This window comes from Salvelinus namaycush, chromosome 20, assembly GCF_016432855.1.
Source record: "Salvelinus namaycush isolate Seneca chromosome 20, SaNama_1.0, whole genome shotgun sequence".
In the NCBI taxonomy this organism is placed as follows: domain Eukaryota; kingdom Metazoa; phylum Chordata; class Actinopteri; order Salmoniformes; family Salmonidae; genus Salvelinus; species Salvelinus namaycush.
In genome coordinates, this window is record NC_052326.1 from 56,220,999 (window position 1) to 56,248,758 (window position 27,760).

Genomic DNA, 27,760 nt, shown 5'->3' on the forward strand with positions numbered 1-27,760 from the left:
ACTCAAGCACCCGACTGTGACATGGAAGGCGTATGAAGCTCTTCTCTCCTTTCCTCCCTCTATTCCTCCCCTTCCTCCTCCGCCCCTCCCCTCCATCCTCCTCTCCACTCCCCCTCCCTTCCCTTCCCTCCCTCCCCCCTCCCCTCCCCTCCCCTCCCCTCCCCTCCCCTCCCCTCCCCTCCCCTCCCCTCCTCAATCCAAGTCTCAATGATCTCAGGGCTTAGAAATCCTTCTTTAAACTGTCTCCTCCACTTCATCTACACTGATTGAAATGGATTCAATAAGGGATCATAGCTTTCACCTGGATTCACCTGGTCCGTCTATATCATGGAAAAAGCAGGTGTTCCTAGTGTTTTGTCCACTTAGTGTATAAATATACACACACAGTAAATCACCACAGGAAATCCTGTGTGGCTCAGTTGGACCAGAGTTGGTACTGTGTTTACACTGCCATGAATTGTGGGTTCATTTCCTGCTAGAGCCACCCATATGTAAATATGTGCATACATGATTCTAATTCGTTTCTGCGAAATTGTATGCATATTGTAATTATTATTATATAAAGTGGAATGTATAATTTGATGAATGTTGAATGGGAACATACTATAGGCAGCAGAGCAGCACTCCCAATCAGTTTAGCAAAATCCATAAAGGCCTGGTTACACCTGAGGTAGGATAGCAGGGGGCAGATAATGTAAACAGATGACCTACTGCTGTGGCTCGAGGCTAGACAGCAGATTGGTCTGAGTGGAATGCTTACCGAAGTAGAACTGAACCGGCAGCCAAGGGGACCAGGCAGTGTGATCAGAATGCTAAAGGACCAGTCAATGGCTTGGCTCAATATTTATTCAGGAATTAATTGGGGGGGGGGGGGGATATACTGTGTGGACTGGGTGCAGATTAAGCAATTAAGCATTCCCAAATGGCCAGATGTGTGCATGGATGCCTGCCTGCTGGTTTGTTCCATTTCAGTGGTCTTATTCATGTTCTCTTAGTTGGTCGTCTTCCGTGATTTTCCATTATATCTAAAACATCCATGCATCTGCTTGGCATCCATTTTAAATGAACCATAACCTTTTGTTTCTTGCACCCTGCCATGTATCAATCAATATCTAACACGTGTACACATCTCATGGATTCTGGAGCGCCTATTTGTGGAGGGAGGGTTTTAATGGGGGTGGTTGGATCTTTAGACTTGGTACCTCGGGGTCACTCCTTCCCCCATCCTCAAGTCACATTCGAGTCAAGTTTTATTTGGTATACATTGTCCAACGAAATGCTTACTTGCAGGTTTCTTCTCAACAATGCAAACAACAATAAGAAATGATAAAAGATAAGAAATCCTTGTTGGAAATGGCCATTCACATATTGATCTGATAGGAGGGAGGCAGGATGGGAGGGGGCAGGATGGGAGGGGGGCAGGATGGGAGGGGGTAGGTGGTGACATGAGAAGAAGATGCAGAAGATGCCTGCGTGGGGTTGATCTGGAGGAGGCACTATTGTCCTCTAGGACATTTACAAGGGGTCAACAACACATTAAGGAAAGCGTAGTTCTGCAGCAGTATCCACCTCAGCTCTATTCTGTTATAGTATATTCTATTCTATTAGAATATATTCTGTTAAATTCTGTTCTATTAGATTCTATTATATTCTATTACATTTTATAGTCTTCTATTCTATTAGATTATGTTCTATTTTGGTCTATACTATTAGATTCTATTCTGTTCTATTTTGTTCTATTAGATTCTATTCTATTCTATAAGATTATTTTGTTTTATATTCTGTTCTGTTCTATTAGATTCTATTCTGTTCTATGAGATTCTGTTCTATTCTAGTCATTTCTATTAGATTTTTATCTATTCTATTCGATTCTATTATATTATGTTGTGTTCTATTCTATTCTATTAGATTATGTTCTGTTCAATTCTGTTCTATTAGATTCTATTTTATTAGATTCTATATTGTTCTATTATATTCGATAATGTTCCATTCTAGTCTATACTATTACATTACATTATATTCTGTTCTATTCTGTTCTATTTGATTCTATTCTATTAGATTCTATTTTGTTATATTCCGTTCTATTCTATTAGATTCTATTCTGTTCTATGAGATTCGACTAGATTCTATTCTATTCTGTTCTGCCGTAAGGATCATCAATAGAGTTGGAATATGTTTGTTTTCTCATACTTTAGTTAAGTTCAACCTTCAGCAGGTCCATTGTTTCTGGCTACATATTGTGAACATATAGAGTGTTCTTGAGTTTACATAGTCCAGGGCTGCAGACAGTGCAATGATGGGATACTAATGGAAAGACGTGATCAGTGAAACTCGAGATACATTGAGTCTATATGTGAATAATCTCAAGCATGAAAACTTCCATTATGACTCAAATCCACGGATCATGCACTCACTGGATAGTTATTCAACTGGTATTGTATTGCAGCTGTCACTGTCTTTCTCTGCCCCCATCTCTCTCTCTCTCTCTCTCCCCCGAATCTCTCTCTCTCTCCCCCCCTCTTTCTCTCTCTGTCTCTCTCTCGCCCCCCCCCTCTCTCTCTCCCCCCTCTCTCTCTCTCTCTCCCCCTCTTTCTCTCTCTGTCTCTCTCTCGCCCCCCCCTCTCGCTCTCTCCCCCCTCTCTCTCTCTCTCTCTCTCTCTCCCCCCTCTTTCTCTCTCTGTCTCTCTCCCCCCCCCCCCTCTCTCCCCTTTCTCTGTCCAGTCCAGTACTCTCCAGGGTGGGAATTAGACATATACTTAAAGGTTTGATGAGTCAGACCAATGTCGTCTCAGCTGTTGTTCTCCTATCAGGAAAACAGAAAAATAATCAGCTGGGAAAACACCCTTTTCTGAAATCTGTCAAAAGAATCTCTTGGACTCCCTGCTGGTCTGGACTAGACTGCTCTGTAGACCATTATGAAGTCATATAGCTGTAAAGCCATGACCCTCCTGTCCCCAGTTTACACAGTTGTTGTAGCCCTCTGTTTCAGTGTGTTGAGTTCAGTTTCCCCTACACACTGAACTAAGGTCCGTTTTATAGTCCCTCGCCCTAATGGTTTAGGTCAATGGCGTGGCCAAGGTGGGGCACAGAGACAGTTTAGGGGGGGCCATAACATTTTGAACCTTAATCGATGCAAGGTGGATTTTTTCAATATAATTAAGATGTTTTAACACATTAAATGCTTCACCTTAGGTTTTGTTCATTTTCCTGTTCAAAGAAATCATGAATCAATTCCAAAAGTCTTGTTTCAGCAGTAAATTCACTTGAAAGTGCCATCCAGTATGAATTATACCGTGACATTTGGGGTGTCTCTATTTTAGTCTTTTCCCCCCCCAAAAATTACAATAAAAAAGAGAAAAAAACGTATAAATGATTTGTCATTCGTGTCTATCTGTTTTTCATAGTTGTCCTTCAATTCATAAAAGGCTGAATCTGTTTCACCAGAGAAAGCATCCGAGAGAGAAAAAACTGTTCCCCTCTGCCTTAGTATCTGTAGCCCACTTATCTGATGCTGTCTGGCCAAAAATAATACATGTCATACTCTTTCTAGCCAGACAGCACCAGATACATGGGCTACACATACTAAGACAGAAGGGCACTATTTTGCTTGCTATGATAATTTCCCCGGTGAGATTGATGAGTCTTGCCGTCGGTGCGGGTATTGCTCAAAATGATAAATATTTTCAGAGACAACCTTTCAGATCTCACAATTTCTGCGGGGCCACTGGGGTAGACGATCAGATTTCAGGAAGGCCATGGCCACCCTGGGCCACCCCCTGGACACGCCGCTGGTTGAGGTTAGGATGGATGACCTAATCCCAGATCTGTTGCTAAGGACAACTTCCACACAGGGAGAGTGTTTAGGTCATAGTATAGGGCTTGGGCAGAGCCTCCAGGGTATCAGCCTCCAGGGTATCAGGGTATCAGCTTCCAGGGTATCAGGGTATCAGCCTCCAGGTTATCAGCCTCCAGGGTATCAGGGTATCAGCCTCCAGGGTATCAGGGTATCAGCCTCCTCCTGCTTTATCTTGGCCAGGTCGCAATTGTAAATGAGAACGTGTTCTCAACTTGCCTACCTGGTTAAATAAAGGTGAAATAAATAAATAAATAAAAAGGGTATCAGGGTATCAGCCTCCAGGGTATCAGCCTCCAGGGTATCAGCCTCCAGGGTATCAGCCTCCAGGGTATCAGCCTCCAGGGTATCAGCCTCCAGGGTATCAGTGTATCAGCCTCCAGGGTATCAGCCTCCAGGGTATCAGCCTCCAGGGTATCAGCCTCCAGGGTATCAGTGTATCAGCCTCCAGGGTATCAGCCTCCAGGGTATCAGCCTCCAGGGTATCAGCCTCCAGGGTATCAGTGTATCAGCCTCCAGGGTATCAGCCTCCAGGGTATCAGCCTCCAGGGTATCAGCCTCCAGGGTATCAGGGTATCAGCCTCCAGGGTATCAGTGTATCAGCCTCCAGGGTATCAGGGTATCAGCCTCCAGGGTATCAGGGTATCAGCCTCCAGGGTATCAGCCTCCAGGGTATCAGCCTCCAGGGTATCAGCCTCCAGGGTATTAGCCTCCAGGGTATCAGCCTCCAGGGTATCAGCCTCCAGGGTATCAGCCTCCAGGGTATCAGCCTCCAGGGTATCAGGGTATCAGCCTCCAGGGTATCAGTGTATCAGCCTCCAGGGTATCAGGGTATCAGCCTCCAGGGTATCAGGGTATCAGCCTCCAGGGTATCAGCCTCCAGGGTATCAGCCTCCAGGGTATCAGCCTCCAGGGTATCAGCCTCCAGGGTATCAGCCTCCAGGGTATCAGCCTCCAGGGTATCATTCTGAGTTCGTGGGAGACACTGACTGCAGAGGAGTAACAACTAACTCCCACATGGAATTAATGAATGATTTACCTGCACATCAAGTCACCTTTAGAAACCTATCTCTCATGTGGTTATCTTCAAATAAAGTAATGCATTACCATTAATCAGAATGTAGACACAACTTTTTCTCACGAGAGTTTCTTTGTGGATAAGCTGATTTTCTTCATGATTTGATTACACAGTGTCTGCAGCCTGTGTCCCACTTGCTTGTCTAAACAATAGCCTGTCAAAGTCAACAGAAGATGTGTGTCTCTCTCTCTCCAGTTGGCATTCCATCTCCCTTTTGGTGGAAATATAGCCTGGTCCCAGATCTGTTTGTGCTGTCTTGAAAACTCCTATGGTCATTGTTTAGTGTAACCGTGACCATAGGAGTTGGCAAGGCAGCACAAACAGATCTAGGGCCAGGCTAGAAGTATGTGTCATCATGGTCGTATGTGTCACATAAAGTGGAAGGATAAGCTTGTTAAAAACAGCTTCTGTATGAGATCAGATGTGAGTCACAACGGAGGGTAGCCGACAAGCCGCCACTGGAATAATGATATGGGGAGCCTTCAAGCTGTTTGAGTCACACAAGGAACGGCTGCTCAGTCACTAACTGAGAGAGGAGCTGAGGTCAGTGAGAGGGAGAGTGTCATGGGTTTGGGGGATGGGAGGATGGGTGAGGGGTGACTGGGGGATGGGAGGATGGGTGAGGGAGGGGTGACTGGGTGGATGGGTGAGGGAGGGGTGACTAGGGGATGGGAGGATGGGTGACTGGGGGATGGGTGAGGGAGAGATGGGGTGACTGGGGGTGGGAGGATGGGTGAGGGAGAGATGGGGTGACTGGGGGTGGGAGGATGGGTGAAGGAGGGGCGACTAGGGGATGGGAGGATGGGTGAGGGAGAGATGGGGTGACTGGGGGTAGGGTGGATGGGTGAGGGAGGGAGGACTAGGGGATGGGAGGATGGGATCATTGGGGGTGAGGGTGGAGAATGGAGGACAACTAGGGGTCTAGGTGGGGGGTGGGGGTGGAGAATGGAGGACAACTAGGGGTCTAGGTGGGGGGTGGGGGTGGAGAATGGAGGACAACTAGGGGTCTAGGTGGGGGGTGGGGGTGGAGAATGGAGGACAACTAGGGGTCTAGGTGGGGGGTGGGGTACAGGATCCTGTGTGTAGGGGTCAGTGAGCATCCTCCTCAGTAACCACATGGGAACCAGGGTGATTGGGGTGTGTGTAAGTGTGAGTGAAACATGACAAATTACAGAACATTAGTAGACAAGAACAGCTCAAGGACAGAACTACATACATTTAAAAATGGCACACATAGCCTACATATAAATACAATACACACAATATCTAGGTCGAATAGGGGCTTGGCATTGTGCCGTGAGATGTTGCTTTATCTGTGTGTGTGTGTGTGTGTGTGTGTGTGTGTGTGTGTGTGTGTGTGTGTGTGTGTGTGTGTGTGTGTGTGTGTGTGTGTGTGTGTGTGTGTGTGTGTGTGTGTGTGTGTGTGTGCGTGTGGAGTGGGGTGTCAAAAAAACAGAGCATCTCTGTTTGTTATGGACAGACCTTTCCCCATCTTTACAACCACTGAATCTTAACTGAACTAAAATATAAATGCAACATGTAAAGTGTTGGTCCCATGTTTCATGATCTGAAATAAAAGATCCCAGAAATGTTCCATACAAAAAGAAACATATTTCTCTCAAGTTCTGTGCACAAATTTGTTTACATCCCTGTTAGTGAGCATTTCTCCTTTGCCAAGATAACCTGACAGGTGTGGCGTATCAAGAAGCTGATTAACAGCATGATCATTGCACAGATGCACCTTGTGCTGGGTCTGTTCGAATACGGGCCTTTGTTGGTTGTCTGTCTCTCTGTAGACAATAGGCTATCTTTCTTTCATCTTCAGGAAGAATCCCAGAATCATTACACATTTTCAATGAGTTTACATCTATCCCTTTTTTGGTGGGAATTGTCTGTGTGACTGAAGACCATGTTAGCCTACTGAGCTAAGCCTAGGCAATATCTCAGGGAGGGAGCTAACACGAGTCTTCAGGAGGACATTCACATCGTGGGAAAATGTGCAGCTTTCTGAATGGAACTGTGAATTGATCATGAGAGAAGTCCTTTCTGTCACGTAGTAGTGTTTAATACAGGTGCACACTGTGGCTCGTGTTGGCAGGCCAGGAATTCTGTGTGTGTGTGTGTGTCTGTGTGTGTCTGTGTGTGTGTGTTTAGGATTCTGTGGTACTGGTGGCTACATGAGGGCATTCCAACAGACTCTGTCACCTTCACACTCAACACCCAGATACCCCATCAAGCCAGGGGGAGAGGGAAGCGGGGTGTGTGGACATAGCATTAGGAATTAGAATACTAGAATGGTCATGTGATGGGATAAAGGTTAGCCATGCTGGTCGGGGAGTTGGTCAACCATGGTTTGCCAGTGCTGTGATAAGACTTTGTGTAAAATAATGAATTTGAAGAATTTATCTGCACTGTATGTTTTTTAGCTAGCTAGCCAGCCAGTTTAAGAGGAATGATTCTATACATTTTTAAAATGTACTGTCAATACTCCCAGTTGATTTTAGATAGAAAGTCACGGCTCCGCCCACCTTAGGGGAAAACAACACATGGGGTTACCCCATTGGTTCACAGCAAAAACTTTACCTTTTGCAAACCAAATGTTCTTGTTGTCTGGGTGTTTTAGTCAATTACAAAACTACATTTCAGAAAAGTACAATATGTCTAAAGATGACTTTTCAACATTGCCTGCTCCTGAGCGTTCTCACTACTTAGAAAAACGTTATATTATTTTAGGGCTTCCCTGACGCCGCTAGCAGCCACGTGAGTGAGTGCTAGCTAGCTACTGACCAGAACATTAAGCTAGCCACGACCAACAAAACAAACAAACGGACTGGACTGAGTGAACTAAACATTAGGAACACCTGCTCTTTCCAGGACAGACTGACCAGGTGAATCCAGGTGAAAGCTATGATCCCTTATTGATGTTACTTGTTAAATCCACTTGAATCAGTGTAGATGAAGGAGAGGAGACAGGTTAAAGAAGGATTTTTAAGCCTTGAGACAATCGAGATATGCTTTGTTATGTGTGCCATTGAGAGGGTGTATGGACAAGACAAAAGATTTAAGTGCCTTTGAACGGGGTACGGTAGTAGGTTCCAGGCGCACCAGTTTGATTGTGTCCGGAAATGCAACCCTGCTAAGTTTTTAACGCTCAACAGTTCCTGGTGTGTATCAAGAATGGTCCACCACCCAAAGGACATCCAGCCAACTTGACACAACTGTGGGAAGCATTGGAGTCAACATGGGCCAACATCCCTGTGGAACGCTTTCGACACCTTGTGGAGACACCTTGTGTTCTGAGAGCAAAAGGAGGGGGGGTGCAGCTCAATTTTAGTAAGGTGTTCTTAATGTTTTGTACACTCAGTGTATACAGCTACAAGTAGTGATTTGAGATACAAACGGACTATACTAAACAAGTTAAATGTCTTGCCTGTGATGAAATGTTTTCCACAACATAGCTATGTATAGCCTACTTGGACACCGGGTCCCCACATTTCCCACTCTCCCACGCTGAATGGCCTGAAGCCACAGGGCTCTTCTCGCAGGCTCTATTTCCCTAAGTGGGAACACTGTGGGTTGGGATTTTTGACCTGGTTACATATACATTGAACAACACAGCAGGTCTTCAGCATGTTTTCTTATTTCTGTTTAACAAACAATCGATGACGAAGTTGGCTCTTCACAATGGGGGTCAATGGGAAAGAACGTTTGTTTTTCCAAATTTGTGGTCGAGGGGAATTCCTTATGAATTAAATATCGACTCGGAGTATATGCCAACATTCCATTAAAACAATGCAGTCAATCGACAGCCACACACTGGCTCAAATCAGTTGAGGATAGGACTTAGACAAGTTGTGATTGCAAAAAGTACTGATATTGGATCATATAATAGCACTTGCAGCTTTCCAAGAAAACAAAATGTTACATATAGTTTAGAGCTCAGGAGGTTGGTGGCACCTCAATTGGGAAGAACGGGCTCGTGGTAATAACTGGAGCGGAATCAGTGGAATGGTATCATGTACATTAAACACATGGTCTCCAGGTCTTTGATGCCATTCCATTTGCTCCGTTCCAGACATTATTATGATCCGTTCTCCCCTCAGCAGCTTCCTGTGGTTTAGAGGCTATTTATTACAGAAAATGTGTATAAAACCCATCTAATTAATTATATGTCAATATTTTAGGCTGACAATAATTCTATTACATCATTTCTGATATATCACATGGCTTACTTTTATTTCCCTCCAGTAAAATCAGGATTATGCTTCTACTGCCATTCATTCTAATTAGACTGGTTTTTGATTTCTCCCTGACCAATATGGCTGCCGTTTTTTTGTCCATTCTGGAACTTTAATAGGATCTCTATGGGTGTGGATATCTGCCCTCCGTGGATTATGGAAAGATGAGATAACTAAGAGAGGAGATGTTGTATTTAGCTGGAATAATGGTATATTGTGGACAGCAATACAAAACAATGACCAACCTTGATTGATTGAATATTGATTGATAAAATGTTCATTGATTGAATTTTGATTGGTACTTTTTTTTTGGATTGCATTTCAACGACAAATGGAACGAACAATGCATTTTGCAGTCGGCTTCATCAAGTCAATTTACCTTGAAGGAGACGCACTGCTGTTTTCAGGGCTTCTTCTGTTAAATGCAGATTAACATACAATCTGCATATAACAGAAGAAGCCTTGGAAACAGCATTGCATCTCATTCAAGGTAAATAACCTTGGCAGTGAACATTGTATAGCCAGAACCTATATATCTATAGTAACTGCGTGTTGAAAGTGCTACGAATCCCTCCGTGAATTTCAGAATTGATGTGTGTCTTTGTGAGTAAAGCCTTATAGTATTCATATGAGGTGTTTTACTTCATACGTACTGGATCTTTAGATGAGTTTAAGCTCCTATTGCTGCAAATACAGGTTGGAAGCCAATGCACCAGTGTATTCCTCTCAGCATAGACCTAGCTCCACTTTCCTGCATGGAAGATGTTATATTGCCCCAGTGGACCCAAACACCTGCCTGTGTAATGTGTGTCTACAGTACATGCAATACGTGGGAGAGTTTAAGTATTACCTTAAAAACCAGAGGACTAGATGAATGCCGCTGTTTACAGGGTTAAACTTTTTATCATGCTTTTAGTGATAACTTGTTTCCCTTACCCAGGTCCCCTTTATTTAGCTTAGCTTAGCACAGATTCACTAGGTTATGGACGGCGGCTGCTAATACATCAGACAAGGGTTCAAATAGTATTCGATATCTTTCCTTTAGCCTTCCTGGGGTGCCGGATGTGTAGGGGTTTGGAACTGTTGTGACTATTCTATTGATTCCATTGTGCCAGGCAAGTTCAATCAAGCCCAGATAAAGTATTTAACATGTTTTTTGCTAGTATTTGAACCCAGGTCTGATAATAATGTCAGATGCTGTTTCTCATGATCTGTATCCCAAATAGCAACCTATTCCCTACATAGTGCACTATATATGGAATAGGGTGTCATTTGGGACACAGGCATGTAGGTTTTGACTCATTAAGTGAGAAGATCACTTCTGTGGCATGCATGACTGCACTTCCATGGAAGTGTGTTGTGCTATTAGGGTAACAGTAAGCTTATGTTGTAGGGGGCACTATGTGGTGAATAGGGTGCCATTTGGAACACATCAGTAAGACTGGTGAAGGAGATGTTGAAAAGCAAAAGATGTACTGTCAGACTAGAGGGCTGGCTGGGTGACTGGCTGTCAGACTAGAGGGCTGGCTGGGTGACTGGCTGTCAGACTAGAGGGCTGGGTGGCTGGCTGGCTGTCAGACTAGAGGGCTGGCTAGGTGGCGGTGCTGGGTGGCTGGCTGGGTGGTTGGCTGTCAGACTAGAGGGCTGGCTGGGTGACTGGCTGTCAGACTAGAGGGCTGGCTGGGTGACTGGCTGTCAGACTAGAGGGCTGGCTGGGTGACTGGCTGTCAGACTAGAGGGCTGGCTGGGTGACTGGCTGTCAGACTAGAGGGCTGGCTGGGTGACTGGCTGTCAGACTAGAGGGCTGGCTGGGTGGCTGGCTGTCAGACTAGAGGGCTGGCTGGGTGGCTGGCTGTCAGACTAGAGGGCTGGCTGGGTGACTGGCTGTCAGACTAGAGGGCTGGCTAGGTGACGGTGCTGGGTGGCTGGCTGGGTGCCTGGCTGTCAGACTAGAGGGCTGGCTGGGTGGCTGGGTGTCAGACTAGAGGGCTGGCTGGGTGGCTGGGTGAGTGACTGGCTGCTCGACTAGAGGGCTGGCTAGGTGGCTGGCTGCCAGACTAGAGGGCTGGCTAGGTGGCTGGCTGTCAGACTAGAGGGCTGGCTGGGTGGCTGGCTGTCAGACTAGAGGGCTGGCTGGGTGGCTGGGTGCCAGACTAGAGGACTGGCTAGGTGGCTGGCTGTCAGACTAGAGGGCTGGCTAGGTGGCTGGCTGCCAGACTAGAGGGCTGGCTAGGTGGCTGGCTGTCAGACTAGAGGGCTGGCTGGGTGGCTGGCTGCTCGACTAGAGGGCTGGCTGCTCGACTAGAGGGCTGGCTGGGTGGCTGGCTGCCAGACTAGAGGGCTGGCTGGGTGGCTGGCTGTCAGACTAGAGGGCTGGCTGGGTGGCTGGCTGTCAGACTAGAGGGCTGGCTGGGTGGCTGGCTGTCAGACTAGAGGGCTGGCTGGGTGGCGGTGCTGGGTGGCTGGCTGTCAGACTAGAGGGCTGGCTGGGTGGCTGGCTGACTGTCAGACTAGAGGGCTGGCTGGGTGGCTGGCTGTCAGACAAGCAGGCTGGCTGGGTGCGTATCTGTGTAACACGAGGGACATGAACCCGGGTCTCCCACAGGAGCAACCAACGTCTTAAACCAAGAAGAAAATCCCTCTTGGGCTGAGGGCAGACACTGGTTTTGAAGTGCGCAGGTGGGGCTACCTCATCACGTAACCATAACCGACTCATGTCCGCTACACATGCGAAAGTGGTAGGGGGCTGTAGAAGAAACAGTGTCAAGACAGAGGATGTGACGAGGGGGGAGAGAAGGGGAGAGGGATGTAGATCTACCCCTCTCCCACCCCTCCCATCCCCAACTGTTACCCTGTAGCTGTAGTCAAATCAAAATCAAATCAATTTATTTATAAAGCCCTTCTTACATCAGCTGATATCACAAAGTGCTGTACAGAAACCCAGCCTAAAACCCCAAACAGCAAGCAATGCAGGTGTAGAAGCACGGTGGCTAGGAAAAACTCCAGAGAAAGGCCAGAACCTAGGAAGAACCCTAGAGAGGAACCAGGCTATGATGGGTGGCCAGTCCTCTTCTGGCTGTGCCGAGTGGAGATTATAACAGAACATGGCCAAGATGTTCAAATGTTCATAGATGACCAGCAGGGTCAAACAATAATAATCACAGTGGTTGTCGAGGGTGCAACAGGTCAGCACCTCAGGAGTAAATGTCAGTTTGCTTTTCATAGCCGATCATTCAGAGTATCTCTACCACTCCTGCTGTCTCTAGAGAGTTGAAAGCAGCAGGTCTGGGCCAGGTAGCACGTCTGGTGAACAGGTCAGGGTTCCATAGCCGCAGTCAGAACAGTTGAAACTGGAGCAGCAGCATGGCCAGGTGGACTGGGGACAGCAAGGAGTCATCAGGCCAGGTCCTCCAAGAGAGAGAAAGAGAGAAAGAAAGAGAGAAAGAGAGAGAGAATTAGAGAGAGCATACATAAATTCACACAGGACACCGGATAAGACAGGAGAAATACTCCAGATATAACAGACTGACCCTATCCCCGACACATAAACTACTGCAGCATAAATACTGGAGGCTAAGACAGGAGGGGTCGGGAGACACTGTGGCCCCATCCGACGATACCCCCGGACAGGGCAAAACAGGCAGGATATAACCCCACCCACTTTGCCAAAGCACAGCCCCCACACCACTAGAGGGATATCTTCAACCACCAACTTACCATCCTGAGACAAGGCCGAGTATAGCCCACAAAGATTGCCGCCACGGCACAGCGCAAGGGGGGGGGGGGGGGGGGCGCCAACCCAGACAGGAAGATCACGTCAGTCACTCAACCCACTCAAGTGACGCACCCCTCCTAGGGACGGCATGGAAGAGCACCAGTAAGCCAGTGACTCAGCCCCTGTAATAGGGTTCGAGGCAGAGAATCCCAGTGGAGAGAGGGGACCCGGCCAGGCAGAGGCTGCAAGGGAGGTTCCTTGCTCCAGTGCCTTTCCGTTCACCTTCACACTCCTGGGCCAGACTACACTCAATCAATACTGAAGAGATGAGTCTTCAATAAAGACTTAAAGGTTGAGACAGAGTCTGCGTCTCTCACATGGGTAGGCAGACCATTCCATGAAAATGGAGCTCTATAGGAGAAAGCCCTGCCTCCAGCTGTTTGCTTAGAAATTCTAGGGACAGTTAGGAGGCCTGCGTCTTTTGACCGTAGCGTACGTGTAGGTATGTACGGCAGGACCAAATCGGAAAGATAGGTAGGAGCAAGCCCATGTAATGCTTTGTAGGTTAGCAGTTGGTTGAAATCAGCCCTTGCCTTAACAGGAAGCCAGTGTAGAGAGGCTAGCACTGGAGTAATATGATCAAATTTTTGGGTTCTAGTCAAGATTCTAGCAGCCGTCAATTGGCCCAGCGTCGTCTGGGTTAGGGAGGGTTTGGCCGGCAAGGATATCCTTGTCTCATCGAGCACTAGCGACTCCTGTGGCGGGCCGGGCGCAGTGCACGCTGACACGGTTGCCAGGTGTACAGTGTTTCCTCCGACACATTGGTGCGGCTGGCTTCCGGGTTGGATGGGCATTGTGTCAAGAAGCAACGGGAGTTGCAGCGATGAGACAAGACTGTAACTACGACCAATTGGATACCAGGAAATTAGGGAGAAAAAACAACATCTAGCTATTAGCATTCCCCTCAGCTAGACCATATTTATAGCCATTTCAAAGACTTGTCTCATTCTGAACATGCCCCTTTTCTCTCTCTCTCTCTCTCATGCACTCTTTCTCTCTCTCATGCACTCTTTCTCTCTCTCTCTTTCTCTCTCTCTCTCATGCACTCTCTCTCTCTCATGTACTCTCTCTCTCTCATGCTCTCTCTCTCTCTCTCTCTCTCTCTCTCTCATGCTCTCTCTCTTTCTCTCTCTCTCTCTCTCTCATGCTCTCTCTCTCTCTCTCTCTCATGCTCTCTCTCTCTCTCTCTCTCTCATGCTCTCTCATGCTCTCTCTCTCTCTCGCTCTCTCTCTCATGCTCTCTCTCATGCTCTCTCTCATGCTCTCTCTCATGCTCTCTCTCTCTCTCTCTCTCTCTCTCTCTCTCTCTCTCTTTTGCTCTTGCTCTTTCTAATTCCCTCTCTTGACTCTCATTCTTCCTCTCTTTCTCTCTCTTTCTCTCTTGCTCTCTCTCTCCCACTCCCCCCACTCTCCCCCTCTCTCTCTGTGTCTAGCTTCCGGGCCTGTGCCATGCGATGGCTGATAGGAAAGAGAGAGGAGAGAGGAGAGAGAGAGAGAATTGGTTGGTTGGAATGTTGTTCAACGGTGCGTTTTTAAATAGCCCCCTGGACCAGCCAGCCCCCTGGACCAGCCAGCCCGTATAAGGCAGAAGCCAGAGCCACTGAAAATGCAACCGTTACAAAAGATAGGAGGGGGTGGGAATCATGATAACACATAGTAGTATCAGGGATAGATACAACCTCCCAGTAATACGTTGATGCTTTGTGTGTCAAAGAATAGAGACCTCACTGAAAGTAACTGAGGTTGTCGTTAACAACATGTCAAATATACAACATCTAAACGAACTAGCTCAGGAGAGCAGGTCATACGTAACAATAATAGTCATTTATTGCATTTCTATATCACGTTTCATAGAATCAAAAAAACAGAAAACAAGCAATATATCATGACAGGTCAACCAATAGAGACCAAGTCTTTGAAATCTGTATCCTCTGAAGATGGAGAGGTTGAGTTCATGGCTGGAGTGGAGAGAGCTGGACAGAGGATGGTAGATGTTGGTGATGGATTCTGTTGATGATCTTGTAGGAGGTCAAGTCTGGGAACCAGCCTGAGTCTTATAGCCTCTGGACTTCTCCTCGTCCAGTCTGTGTAACATCCATTTGGCTGATGCCTCAGCAGCTCTGGGCGCCAGAAAGATCACCACACAAAGTTCAGAATAGTAGCCAGTCGTCCTCACCATGAGCCCTCTGCCTCAGCACTGCTGGATTCCTCTATCTGCCATTCCTCTCACTCTTCAGGCGGCTCCTCAAATTGGCAGCCAGGTGAAATAAAAAAGCTGGTACCGTGTCCAGATGCATTTTTCAAACCAAAACATTAGACAGTAGGGTCAGAAGGGTTTCCTGTTTTCTGACCATGTGACCTGACCAGAAACATCTCCAGGAACCAATAAAAGTCCATAACTACAGTATGGTGCCCACAGTGTTTACTGGTCAGGGGGTGACTAATGTTGCCAGTATCACCAGAACCCAGAGCCAAATCTTGAGTGTGCTGGCCAGCTACTTAATCATTTGTGTTTCGATCAGTCTGTCATGAGAGATTACGCTCCTAATAACAGTTGTGTGTGAAGGAAGCTTTCCTGGCCTAAAAGGCAGTGGTGGAAAAAGTAAGCAACTGTCATATTTGAATAAAAGGAAAGATAAGTTAATAGAAATAAACTCAAGTAAAAGTGAAAGTCAACAAGTAAAATACTACTTGAGTAAAATTATAAAAGTATTTGGTTTAAAAATATCCTTAAGTATCAAAATTAAAAGTAAAAGTATGAATAATTTAAAAATACTTATATAATGCAAACCAGATGGCAACATTTTTCTTGTTTTTTAAATTTACGGATAGCCAGGGGCACACTCCAACACTCAGACATAATTTACAAATGAAGTATTTGTGTTTAGTGAGTCTGCCAGATCAGAGGCAGAGAGATGACCAGGGTTGTTCTCTTGATAAGAATGTGAATTGGACCATTTTCTGTCCTGCTAAGCATTGAAAATGTAACAATTAATTAATTTATAAGTCCAAAAATGGATGCAGCAACTACTGATTACCCTTTTAGATAGATCTCCCGGAAACAATCACATACAGTATGAAACAATATAATACAATTTGCTACTCTACGATACTTTTATTGTCCATTTCCATAGAAATTCATGTGTGTTTGTGTGTCTTGCTAACAGGATCCTGGTGGGGGCGCCACGGGCCAGAGGACTGGGCATGATGCAGAGGAAGCGCCCTGGCGCTCTGTACCGCTGTCCAATCACAAGCGAGGAGTTTGACTGCGAGCGCGTGGACATCGATGGAGACGTAAACCTCGACTGGGAAAGCAAGGACAACCAGTGGCTAGGAGTAACAGTCAAGAGCCAGGGGATTGGAGGAAAGGTGGTGGTTAGTACACAGTACACAACCACACAGAGGTTTCCCTGACTAACTCCAGGCCCTGGTTAGAGCCTGTAGCTCGGGTCCAGAGGTTTCCCTAACTAACTCCAGGCCCTGGTTAGAGCCTGTAGCTCGGGTCCAGAGGTTTCCCTGACTAACTCCAGGCCCTGGTTAGAGCCTGTAGCTCGGGTCCAGAGGTTTCCCTGACTAACTCCAGGCCCTGGTTAGAGCCTGTAGCTCGGGTCCAGAGGTTTCCCTAACTAACTCCAGGCCCTGGTTAGAGCCTATAGCTCGGGTCCAGAGGTTTCCCTAACTAACTCCAGGCCTTGGTTAGAGCCTGTAGCTCGGGTCCAGAGGTTTCCCTAACTAACTCCAGGCCTTGGTTAGAGCCTGTAGCTCGGGTCCAGAGGTTTCCCTAACTAACTCCAGGCCTTGGTTAGAGCCTGTAGGTCGGGTCCAGAGGTTTCCCTGACCAACTCCAGGCCCTGGTTAGAGCTTGTAGCTCGGGTCCAGAGGTTTCCCTGACCAACTCCAGGCCCTGGTTAGAGCCTGTAGCTCGGGTAAAGAGGTTTCCCTGACCAACTCCAGGCCCTGGTTAGAGCCTGTAGCTCGGGTCCAGAGGTTTCCCTGGTCAGTTTGAGTGGTTAGGACAGCGTTTTCCAAACTCGGTCCTCGGGACCCTAAGAGGTGCATGTTTTGTTTGCTCTTGCGTTACACAGCTGATTAAAATAATCAACTCATCATCAAGCTTTGATTATTTGAATCAGCTGTGTAGTGCCAGGGCAAAAACCAAGACGTGCACCCCTTGGGGTAGCCAAGACCGAGTTTGGGAAACGCTGAGTTAGGAATAACTCATGTTTGTAGAATAGCCAGCCATCTATTGTAGTTGTCTCAGTTATGCTGAGATGGTAGTACTACTGCTCCTGCCTCTGTTCAGACCTGTGGGACCTCTTCAATGAACCAGAGTTGTGGGACCTCTTCAATGAAGAGGCGGCAGGTAGCCTAGTGGTTAGGGCGTTGGTCCAGTAACGGAAAGGTTGCTGGATTGAATCCCCGAGCTGACAAGGTAAAAATCTGTCGTTCTGCCCCTGAACAAGGCATTTAACCCATTGTTCCTAGGCCGTCATTGTAAATAAGAATTTGTTCTTTAACTGATTTGCCTAGTTAAATTTAATTTAAAAAAAAAATGAATCAGACCTGTGGGACCTCTTCAATGAAGCAGACCTGTGGGACCAATTCAATGAACCAGACCTGTGGGACCTCTTCAATGAATCAGACCTGTGGGACCTCTTCAATGAACCAGACCTGTGGGACCTCTTCAATGAAGCAGACCTGTGGGACCTCTTCAATGAACCAGACCTGTGGGACCAATTCAATGAATCAGACCTGTGGGACCTCTTCAATGAACCAGACCTGTGGGACCTCTTCAATGAACCAGACCTCTGGGACCTCTTCAATGAACCAGACCTGTGGGACCAATTCAATGAATCAGACCTGTGGGACCTCTTCAATGAACCAGACCTGTGGGACCTCTTCAATGAACCAGACCTGTGGGACCAATTCAATGAATCAGACCTGTGGGACCTCTTCAATGAAGCAGACCTGTGGGACCTCTTCAATGAATCAGACCTGTGGGACCTCTTCAATGAAGCAGACCTGTGGAACCTCTTCAATGAAGCAGACCTGTGGGACCTCTTCAATGAATCAGACCTGTGGGACCAATTCAATGAATCAGACCTGTGGGACCTCTTCAATGTATCAGACCTGTGGGACCTCTTCAATGAACCAGACCTGTGGAACCTCTTCAATGAAGCAGACCTGTGGGACCTCTTCAATGAAGCAGACCTGTGGGACCAATTCAAAGAACCAGACCTGTTGAACCTCTTCAATGAAGCAAACTTGTGTCCACCTGTACGAGTTGTGTTTAGCATGTCTGTAGTGTAGTAGACCATCTATTCCAGTTACTTAGCTTCTCTGCAGCCTCTGTCCAAACCTGTAGGACCTCATCAATGAACCAGACCTGTAGGACCTCATCAATGAACCAAACCTGTAGGACCTCATCAATGAACCAAACCTGTAGGACCTCATCAATGAACCTGCTACTCTATTCCTCTCCTGCCCCTTTTTTCAGGCGTGTGCCCATCTGTACGAGCTGCGTCAGCGCGCGGGCCTGCCATCGGAGACGCGGGACCCCATCGGGCGTTGCTACGTGCTCAGTGAGGACCTGACCGAGAGGGATGACCTAGACGGAGGAGAGTGGAAGTTCTGTGAGGGGCGACCCCAGGGACACGAACAGTTTGGCTTCTGTCAGCAGGGTCTGTCTGCCGCCTTCACACCCGACAACCAATTTATCATGTTCGGAGCTCCTGGAACGTACAACTGGAAAGGTACAGTGACAGACTTTTTTATTTTTTTATCTCATTCAGACACACCTGTATAAATACAAGTTAAATAGTGATGACTGACAGCTGAGGTGTTTCAAATGGTAGTTAAGTCAAAGCTTGTTGTCAGATGTTTTCATATACGTCTTATTGTGTCGATTCAGCTACTATACAGTATGCCTTTACTTATTGAATCGGAAAAATATTTTGGGCACTTTCTAAAATGATGGAGTTAGACTGAAAATATATTATTGGAGTTTTTTAGTCAGTTTTTCCCTTACAATTGTCTTAGATGCAGAAGCGTACTGAAAAAAACTACCCAGAAGCCATCAATTCTGTTTTCATAAAATTACATGTATTTCAGTGGACAAATCATTGCCTACTGATAAGCCTAGTGACTGGCCTCAGCAGTCATACTGATCGATCAAAGTGATTGATTCCCAGCAGGTAGTTAATGGGCTGATGGATGGAACTGTCATTATTTAATGTCAGGGATCAACATGGCTGGAATTATGGATCATTATTATATTCATATATTAAACAGGCCTTAGGTGGAGTCACAATTTACATGATATTCTACTTGACATTTTCACTGTGGATCCCTAGAGATGGTTTACTTTGTCCTGTACATATCTGTTTTGTATGTGTTTGAAAATGAAAGTGTGTGTGTTTGGCAATAGAGAGAGAGAGAGTGTGTGTGTGTGTGTGTGTGTGCTAGTGTGTGTGTGTGTGTGTGTGTGTGTGTGTGTGTGTGTGTGTGTGTGTGTGTGTGTGTGTGTGTGTGTGTGTGTGTGTGTGTGTGTGTGTGTGTGTGGGTGAGAGAGAGAGAAAGGGAGAGAGAGAATGCTTGTCTGTGTCTGTCTGTCTGTCTGTGTCCTCTAACTCTGTTCCTTCCAGGAGAGATGCGTGTCTGTCTGTCTGTCTGTGTCCTCTAACTCTGTTCCTTCCAGGAGAGATGCGTGTCTGTCTGTCTGTCTGTCTGTCTGTCTGTCTGTCTGTCTGTCTGTGTCCTCTAACTCTGTTCCTTCCAGGAGAGATGTGTGTCTGTCTGTCTGTGTCCTCTAACTCTGTTCCTTCCAGGAGAGATGCGTGTCTGTCTGTCTGTGTCCTCTAACTCTGATCCTTCCAGGAGAGATGCGTGTCTGTCTGTCTGTCTGTCTGTGTCCTCTAACTCTGTTCCTTCCAGGAGAGATGCGTGTCTGTCTGTCTGTCTGTGTCCTCTAACTCTGTTCCTTCCAGGAGAGATGTGTGTCTGTCTGTCTGTCTGTCTGTGTCCTCTAGATCTGATCCTTCCAGGAGAGATGCGTGTCTGTCTGTCTGTCTGTGTCCTCTAACTCTGATCCTTCCAGGAGAGATGCGTGTCTGTCTGTCTGTCTGTGTCCTCTAACTCTGTTCCTTCCAGGAGAGATGCGTGTCTGTCTGTCTGTCTGTGTCCTCTAACTCTGATCCTTCCAGGAGAGATGCGTGTCTGTCTGTCTGTCTGTGTCCTCTAACTCTGTTCCTTCCAGGAGAGATGCGTGTCTGTCTGTCTGTCTGTGTCCTCTAACTCTGATCCTTCCAGGAGAGATGCGTGTCTGTCTGTCTGTCTGTGTCCTCTAACTCTGTTCCTTCCAGGAGAGATGCGTGTCTGTCTGTCTGTCTGTCTGTGTCCTCTAACTCTGTTCCTTCCAGGAGAGATGCGTGTCTGTCTGTCTGTCTGTGTCCTCTAACTCTGTTCCTTCCAGGAGAGATGTGTGTCTGTCTGTCTGTCTGTGTCCTCTAGATCTGATCCTTCCAGGAGAGATGCGTGTCTGTCTGTCTGTGTCCTCTAACTCTGTTCCTTCCAGGAGAGATGCGTGTCTGTCTGTCTGTCTGTGTCCTCTAACTCTGATCCTTCCAGGAGAGATGCGTGTCTGTCTGTCTGTGTCCTCTAACTCTGTTCCTTCCAGGAGAGATGCGTGTCTGTCTGTCTGTCTGTCTGTGTCCTCTAACTCTGTTCCTTCCAGGAGAGATGCGTGTCTGTCTGTCTGTCTGTGTCCTCTAACTCTGTTCCTTCCAGGAGAGATGCGTGTCTGTCTGTCTGTCTGTGTCCTCTAACTCTGATCCTTCCAGGAGAGATGCGTGTCCAGCTACTAAACCAGACTTTACTGGATCTGGGTTTCTATGACGACGGGCCCTATGAAGTGGCGGATGAGAAACAGCTGAATGCTCAGCTGATCCCTGTACCCTACCATAGTTACCTGGGTAGGACCGTCCCTGCCCAGCCCTCTCCTGCTCCTCTCACACAGCTGTCTGCCTGCTGCACTGTCTCACCAGAGATCACTGAGCACAGCATAGCACAGGACATGAGAGAAGGCCAGGGAAGGATGACAACTGACGACACACTCTACCCAAAATAAATACCTATCGCAGACCTAGAGGACTCAGAGTAGCTACCAACATGGGTCTAGAAAGGCAGACTGGCCCAGACCAGTGCGGTGCAGACCAGTAGTGGACTACATAGAGAAAAGGTGGCATTTCAGACACACCCTTGTACTGTTTCTCTGTTTCTCTCCTGTCCGTATGGGCCATCCCTGACCCTGCTCTTTGTATGAGTGTGATTCACCAGAGCTCCACCTCAATATTCTGAATACTTTCCCACATGAAGTAGCTACTGTAGGAATGGACCAATCATGAAGTAGCTACCGTAGGAATGTACCAATAATGAAGTAGCTAATGTAGGAATGGACCAATCATGAAGTAGCTACCGTAGGAATGGTCCAATCATGAAGTAGCTAATGTAGGAATGGACCAATCATGAAGTAGCTAATGTAGGAATGGACCAATCATGAAGTAGCTACCGTAGGAATGGACCAATCATGATATAAATGACACGCAGAGAGACTCTGTGCCCTGTGGATACCAACAGACCTTTCATAACTGGTGGGGTCAGAAATATTACAATATAATAATAGGTTACTTAAAAGAGTTATATTATTATCTCACAGTCGACATGGCCTGTTGGTGTATCTGCTTGTAATAATGTCATTATAGTATAATAAAATATAGTATACGATATATATAAAACCTGTACTTTGGTAGCAAATTTCTGTCATGCCATACCGAAATTGTCTAAAAAAATACAAAGTGGTCTGGGGCCAGTAGGCCATGCAGTTGGTTAAAAAGCGCAAACAGATCTGGCAACAGGCTATTTCATAGTCAGAGCAGTTGGCTAAACAGCACAAACAGATCTGGGACCAGGCTATATAACAGAGTTGTCTAAAGACACAAACAGATCTGGGATCAGCTTATATCATAGTCAAAGGAGTTGTCTAAAACAACATAGAGAATTTGGCTAAACAGCACAAACAGATCTGGGACCAGGCTATATAACAGAGTTGTCTAAAGACACAAACAGATCTGGGATCAGCTTATATCATAGTCAAAGGAGTTGTCTAAAACAACATAGAGAATTTGGCTAAACATTACAAACTGATCTGTGACCAGGCTAAGTCTGTCTGTTCTTGGAGTCAGTGGGTTTGCATTTCCCCTACAGACATTTCTGGCAGTGCATTCTGGGTACAGCGTGAGTCAGTCTTGTCGTCCTTCTGTCACGTACCAGTGGTTTACCCACAAACCACTGGTACCAGGAAGAAGAAAACACACAATCACAGCACAGTCCTTTCTCACCTGCACTCCCTCTCTCTCTCCTTGTCACCCTGTTCCCCTTTACCACCTCCCCTCCTCCACTCCCTCCACCCCTCCCCTCCCACTCCTTCCTCTCTCTCTTCCTCTCTCTCGGGCCGCAGGGCTCTTGTTCATGGCTAGTCCCGATGAAGATGCGCTGGTGTACAAAACTCTGGAGCCACACTCCAACCGGCCCATGTTTGAGGACGTAGCTCAGAATAGCTACTTAGGTTTGTAGCTTGGAGTGAGGTGATTCATGTTGATACAACTTACTGTATCAAGTCTCCAGGGTCGTGGTCAATTCAATTTCAATGCCAATCAATTCAGAATGTAAACAAAATTCCAATTCCAAATTGTCCACATTGAAAAGCATTGAAGAGAATTGGAATTTCAGTGTACTTCCTGAGTTGATTAGAATTGGAATGGAATTAACCCAAACCCTTCTGTCCTCCCACCTGCCCTTACCCCCGTGTGTTGGTGTATGCTCGTTGCTAGCTCTTCTCTAGAATGTGTTTAGAGTGTACGTAGATTCGAACATAGAACTCCTGTCTGGTCTGCATGTCTCTCTGTGTTACTATCAGTCTGTACTGTCTGTCAGTCTGTTTGGTGTAGTGGTCTGTACAGCCTGTCATTCTGTCAGTCTGTATGGTGGGGTGGTCTGTACAGCCTATCAGTCTGTCAGTCTGTATTGTGGGGTGGTCTGTACAGCCTGTCAGTCTGTCAGTCTGTATTGTAGGGTGGTCTGTACAGCCTGTCAGTCTGTCAGTCTGTATGGTGGGGTGGTCTGTACATCCTGTCAGTCTGTCAGTCTGTAGTTTACTCTACGATGTGGTGGTTTGGAGCTGTCCAGGGCACCTTGGTGGTGGTTCTATATACAGTACACCTAAATCTACATTCTTATCTACGTTCTGTAGGTACAGCTAACTTTGCTAAGTAATAAAGGGGTTTGATGTGAAACAAGTTAGTAAGTAAAGCAGAATTTATAAACAAATCTCACAGTGAACAAAATATTCTGAGATCACCGTGGTAATCGTCCATGGAGGATTTCTGTGTAGAAAGACAATATCAACACTAACATGTACAGTATACTGTATCTCAAAGAGGGATATGCAGAAGGTTGAATGATACTGCTCCCACAGCGTAGGCCCCATGGGGAATAGAGTGTTTAGAATCTGCATTCTAGTGCACAGTAAAGAGCAGTCCGTTCCTTGGAGCTGAGTGTTTAGAGCAGTCCGTTCCTTGGAGCTGAGGGTTTAGAGCAGTCCGTTCCTTGGAGCTGAGGGTTCAGAGCAGTCCGTTCCTTGGAGCTGAGGGTTTAGAGCAGTCCGTTCCTTGGAGCTGAGGGTTCAGAGCAGTCCGTTCCTTGGAGCTGAGGGTTTAGAGCAGTCCGTTCCTTGGAGCTGAGGGTTTAGAGCAGTCCGTTCCTTGGAGCTGAGGGTTTAGAGCAGTCCGTTCCTTGGAGCTGAGGGTTTAGAGCAGTCCGTTCCTTGGAGCTGAGGGTTTAGAGCAGTCCGTTCCTTGGAGCTGAGGGTTTAGAGCAGTCCGTTCCTTGGAGCTGAGGGTTCAGAGCAGTCCGTTCCTTGGAGCTGAGTGACATCTCTCTTATCGATAAGAGATACTTGCTCATTCCCATTTTAGATCCAGCTAATGGACTCTAACCAATAACGTTTTGTCCATCCGATTGATTGTTCCCATCAACCATGTGGATCTATTCTACATCTGTAAATCTCTCTATTCTCATCCTCCTCTATACAACAACTTGATTGCCTCCCAAAGAGCTCCTTATTCCCTATATACAGTATAGTGCACTGTGGGCCCTATAGGCTCTGATCTAAAGTAGTGTACTGTGGGCCCTATAGGACCTGGTCAAAAGTAGTGCCCTATATAGAGAATAGGGTTCCATTTGGGAGGAATATCCTGCCTTATCCCTCGTCCTCCACATCCTTAATGGCCATTATAACCTTTGACCCCTCACTTATAACTCGCTGCATGTCTCCATTCACCCTCTAACCAAATGACATAATGACTAAATACACATACCATATGTTTTGCACGCGTACTAAAAGGCCACAGACAGACGATAGTGCTATTACTGGTTGTGTTTTAGCTTAGTTAAATGGCAGATTTAAGTTAAATCCAAATAAAAATGCAGAATTAAATGTAAAGGAATTTCACCACAGTCTGTTGTCATCTTCATCTCTGACTGACTTCGCACGGGAATCTACTCATCTTGGCTGATAAAGATATCTAATGTACTGTATAGTATAATAACAGTATGATCCTTTATAGTCCAGGACTTCTGGGAAACCAGCCCTCTATGCATTGTCTTATGTCTAATGGAGATTCTCCAATAAAATTATGTCTTAGTCCAAGACTAGGCTTGATATGTGTCCGGGAAACTGGTCCCTAATGTCTTAAAATGTTAATAGCTTATTGTAAATGTAAATAGCTTATAATTAAATCCAGTCTTTCGACTGAGTGAACAAGTCACTCTACCCAGGCAGCAGCAGTTGTACATGCTGTTTCTTCTCAGATCGTATCCATTAAATCTGATTACTGTTGGATAGAGAACCCAGCGTAGTCCACTGATGAGTCAGGCCCAGTTTTTCCACAGTAACTGCCAAAATAAATACTGCCAATGAAAAATGAAATGTTTCAATTTTACAATTTGTCTCACACGATTTTCCGTTGGCAGAAAGTCCCAGTAAAGTAGCTACAATATATTTAGATCCATTTATACCTCACATAAGTCTTACAACCACGAGGGCCCTCACTGTAGACAGCTGCACAACACAACTGTTTGCAGGGGCCCCATTCCCGAAACCTGGAGGGCCCCATTCCCGAAACCTGGTGGGCCCCATTCCCGAAACCTGGTGGGCCCCATTCCCGAAACCTGGTGGGCCCCATTCCCGAAACCTGGTGGGCCCCATTCGGTTTAAAAAAGGTTGCAGGATAAAGCCTCCCTTCCCTTTATAGCTTTACGGAGCAGATTGGACTTCTTTATGTAAAAGACAGAGAGGATCCGACTTCTTTATGTAAAAGACAGAGAGGATCAGACTTCTTTTTGTAATAGTAAAGGCCTCTGTTATTTGGGGTAGATATCAACTCTAACTGTAGCATTCATCTTAAAGGGACACAGCTCTATTAGTTACTTGTTCTACAGTGAGTCAGACAGCAGCATTCCACACCTGTTGCCTTGGAGCTTCTACAAAATGCATCAAAACAGAAAAGCTACCGAACAACTGTCTGCTGAACAACTAATGAGGTCATAGTCTACATAGTTGGTCCTTTAGCAGACACTCTTATCCAGAGCAACTAGTAAGTCCCTTGCTCAAGAGCACATCAACAGATTTTTAACCTAATCAGCTTTGGGATTTGAACCGGCAACCGTTCAATTACTGGCCTAACGCTCTTAACCACTAGGTTACCTGTTCTCTCAAGGCGAATTTATTAACTAGTTATGATTCTCAAGCTGGTTAATTATTTGACCAGACTAAGTCTTACAACCAGCATCCTACAGTAGTTCAGCCAACCTTTTGGTCATTCCACACCTGTCGCCCTGAACTTCTCTGTGTCCGTCTCTGTTTGTCTCTCTGGATGTTTGTCTAGAGGATGCTTTAGCACAGTATTTGTCTGTCACTCTTTAAAAAAAATAGTATTTGTCTGTCTCTGTGTTTGTCTATGAGATGCTTCTGCCTGAATGTTGACCCTGGACTAAAACAAGACTCCCTGCCAATCCCTCCTCTGACACCCCGCATGTTGGAATATAGCATTCTTTTTTTGTCATTGTGATTTAAATGATTTGATTTGTATCTAATATTTTTCCACACATGCTCATGTCACACCACATGCACGTTCAATTCCCTCCTCTTTCACTATTTCACTATACCACTGCAGACACACCCCTCACATCCCTACACACAACACACCCTGAGGGAAATCCCATTCAAGTAAGATGAATGCTCTGTTTACATGCTTCCTGAGCAGGAACAACTGCTGCACTACAGTAACACTAGGAATCTTCTGTTTCACTTCTTGCCACACACACAGACCTAGTCTTTACCTCTGTAGAAGACAAACATGCCCACCTCCACACACACACACACACACACACACACACACACACACACACACACACACACACACACACACACACACACACACACACACACACACACACACACACACACACACACACACACACACACACACACACACCTAGTCTCTACCTCTGTAGAAGACAAACAATGCCCACCTCCACACACACACACACACACACACACACACACACACACACACACACACACACACACACACACACACACACACACACACACACACACACACACACACACACACACACACACACACACACACACTGCTACTACTGCTACTAACTGTTATCCCATGATGCCTTGCTCCAGGCTTCTCAGTGGACTCTGCTAAAGGCATAATGAGTCGTGGTGAGCTGACCTTCGTGGCGGGGGCTCCGAGAGCCAATCACACGGGAGCGGTGGTGCTGTTGCGTAAAGATAACATGTACCGCCTGGTGCCACAGCACATCCTGTGGGGAGAGGAGCTGGCTTCTTCCTTTGGGTACTCTGTGGCTACGGCTGATCTCAACAGTGACGGGTGAGAACTAATGCATATGTCTGCTGCTGATACTATTGATAGTAGTGTATGGGAATGTATAGACAGGTACTCTGTGGCCATGACTCAACAGTGATGGCAGAGTAAGGTTCCACATTTCCAGAAAATTCCCAGTTCCCGTGTTTTCAGAAATCCCAGATGGAAGTTTTCCGGAATTAGGTCGGAAAGGATGGAATCCTATAACTGGGAATACTCTGACCAGGATTTCTAAAGCACCTTGGAAAACGTTTATTTCAGTTACAGATGTTTATATTTATATAATATATAAATAATTATATGTTTATATTTGTAGCCATCATCTTCTTGTTTCCACCCAAGATTCTGTCGAGCTCTTTCTGAACCTCCCTCCCTCCCTTTTCTCCCTCCTTCCATGTTCTCTCCCCCCAGCTGGACAGACCTGATAGTGGGAGCTCCTAACTACTTTGACCGAAAAGCAGAGATCGGAGGTGCTGTGTACATCTTCCTCAACCCATTCGGTAACTGGGAGTACGCTCGGCCAATCAGGCTCAACGGAACTCATGACTCCATGTTTGGACTGACCGTCAACAATGTGGGAGACTTGGACAGGGACGGATATGACGGTGAGGAAGGACTGGATCAAATCAAATCAAAAGTTTATTTAAACAACATTCACTTTACAATCCACTGATTTGAAGGGCTTGAGTCACTGGGTCGCGTCCCAAATGGCACCCTATTCCCTTTGTAGTGCACTACTTTTACCAGGGGTCTTGACAAAAGTAGTGCACTACATAGGGAATATGGTGCCATTTGGCA

At 46.3% G+C, this 27,760-nt stretch overlaps 1 protein-coding gene across 1 annotated transcript in view; it reads left to right on the forward strand.

Moving 5' to 3' along the window:
- The window catches only part of LOC120064882 (integrin alpha-7-like), a 103,103-nt gene that overhangs the window by 34,039 nt on the left and 41,304 nt on the right, over positions 1-27,760 (forward strand). The window contains exons 3-8 of the mRNA XM_039015474.1: positions 16,112-16,319; positions 18,442-18,697; positions 20,783-20,914; positions 22,459-22,566; positions 26,761-26,968; positions 27,374-27,567. Coding sequence (XP_038871402.1) covers positions 16,112-16,319; positions 18,442-18,697; positions 20,783-20,914; positions 22,459-22,566; positions 26,761-26,968; positions 27,374-27,567 — 1,106 coding nt within the window. The remainder of the gene's footprint in view (positions 1-16,111; positions 16,320-18,441; positions 18,698-20,782; positions 20,915-22,458; positions 22,567-26,760; positions 26,969-27,373; positions 27,568-27,760) is intronic.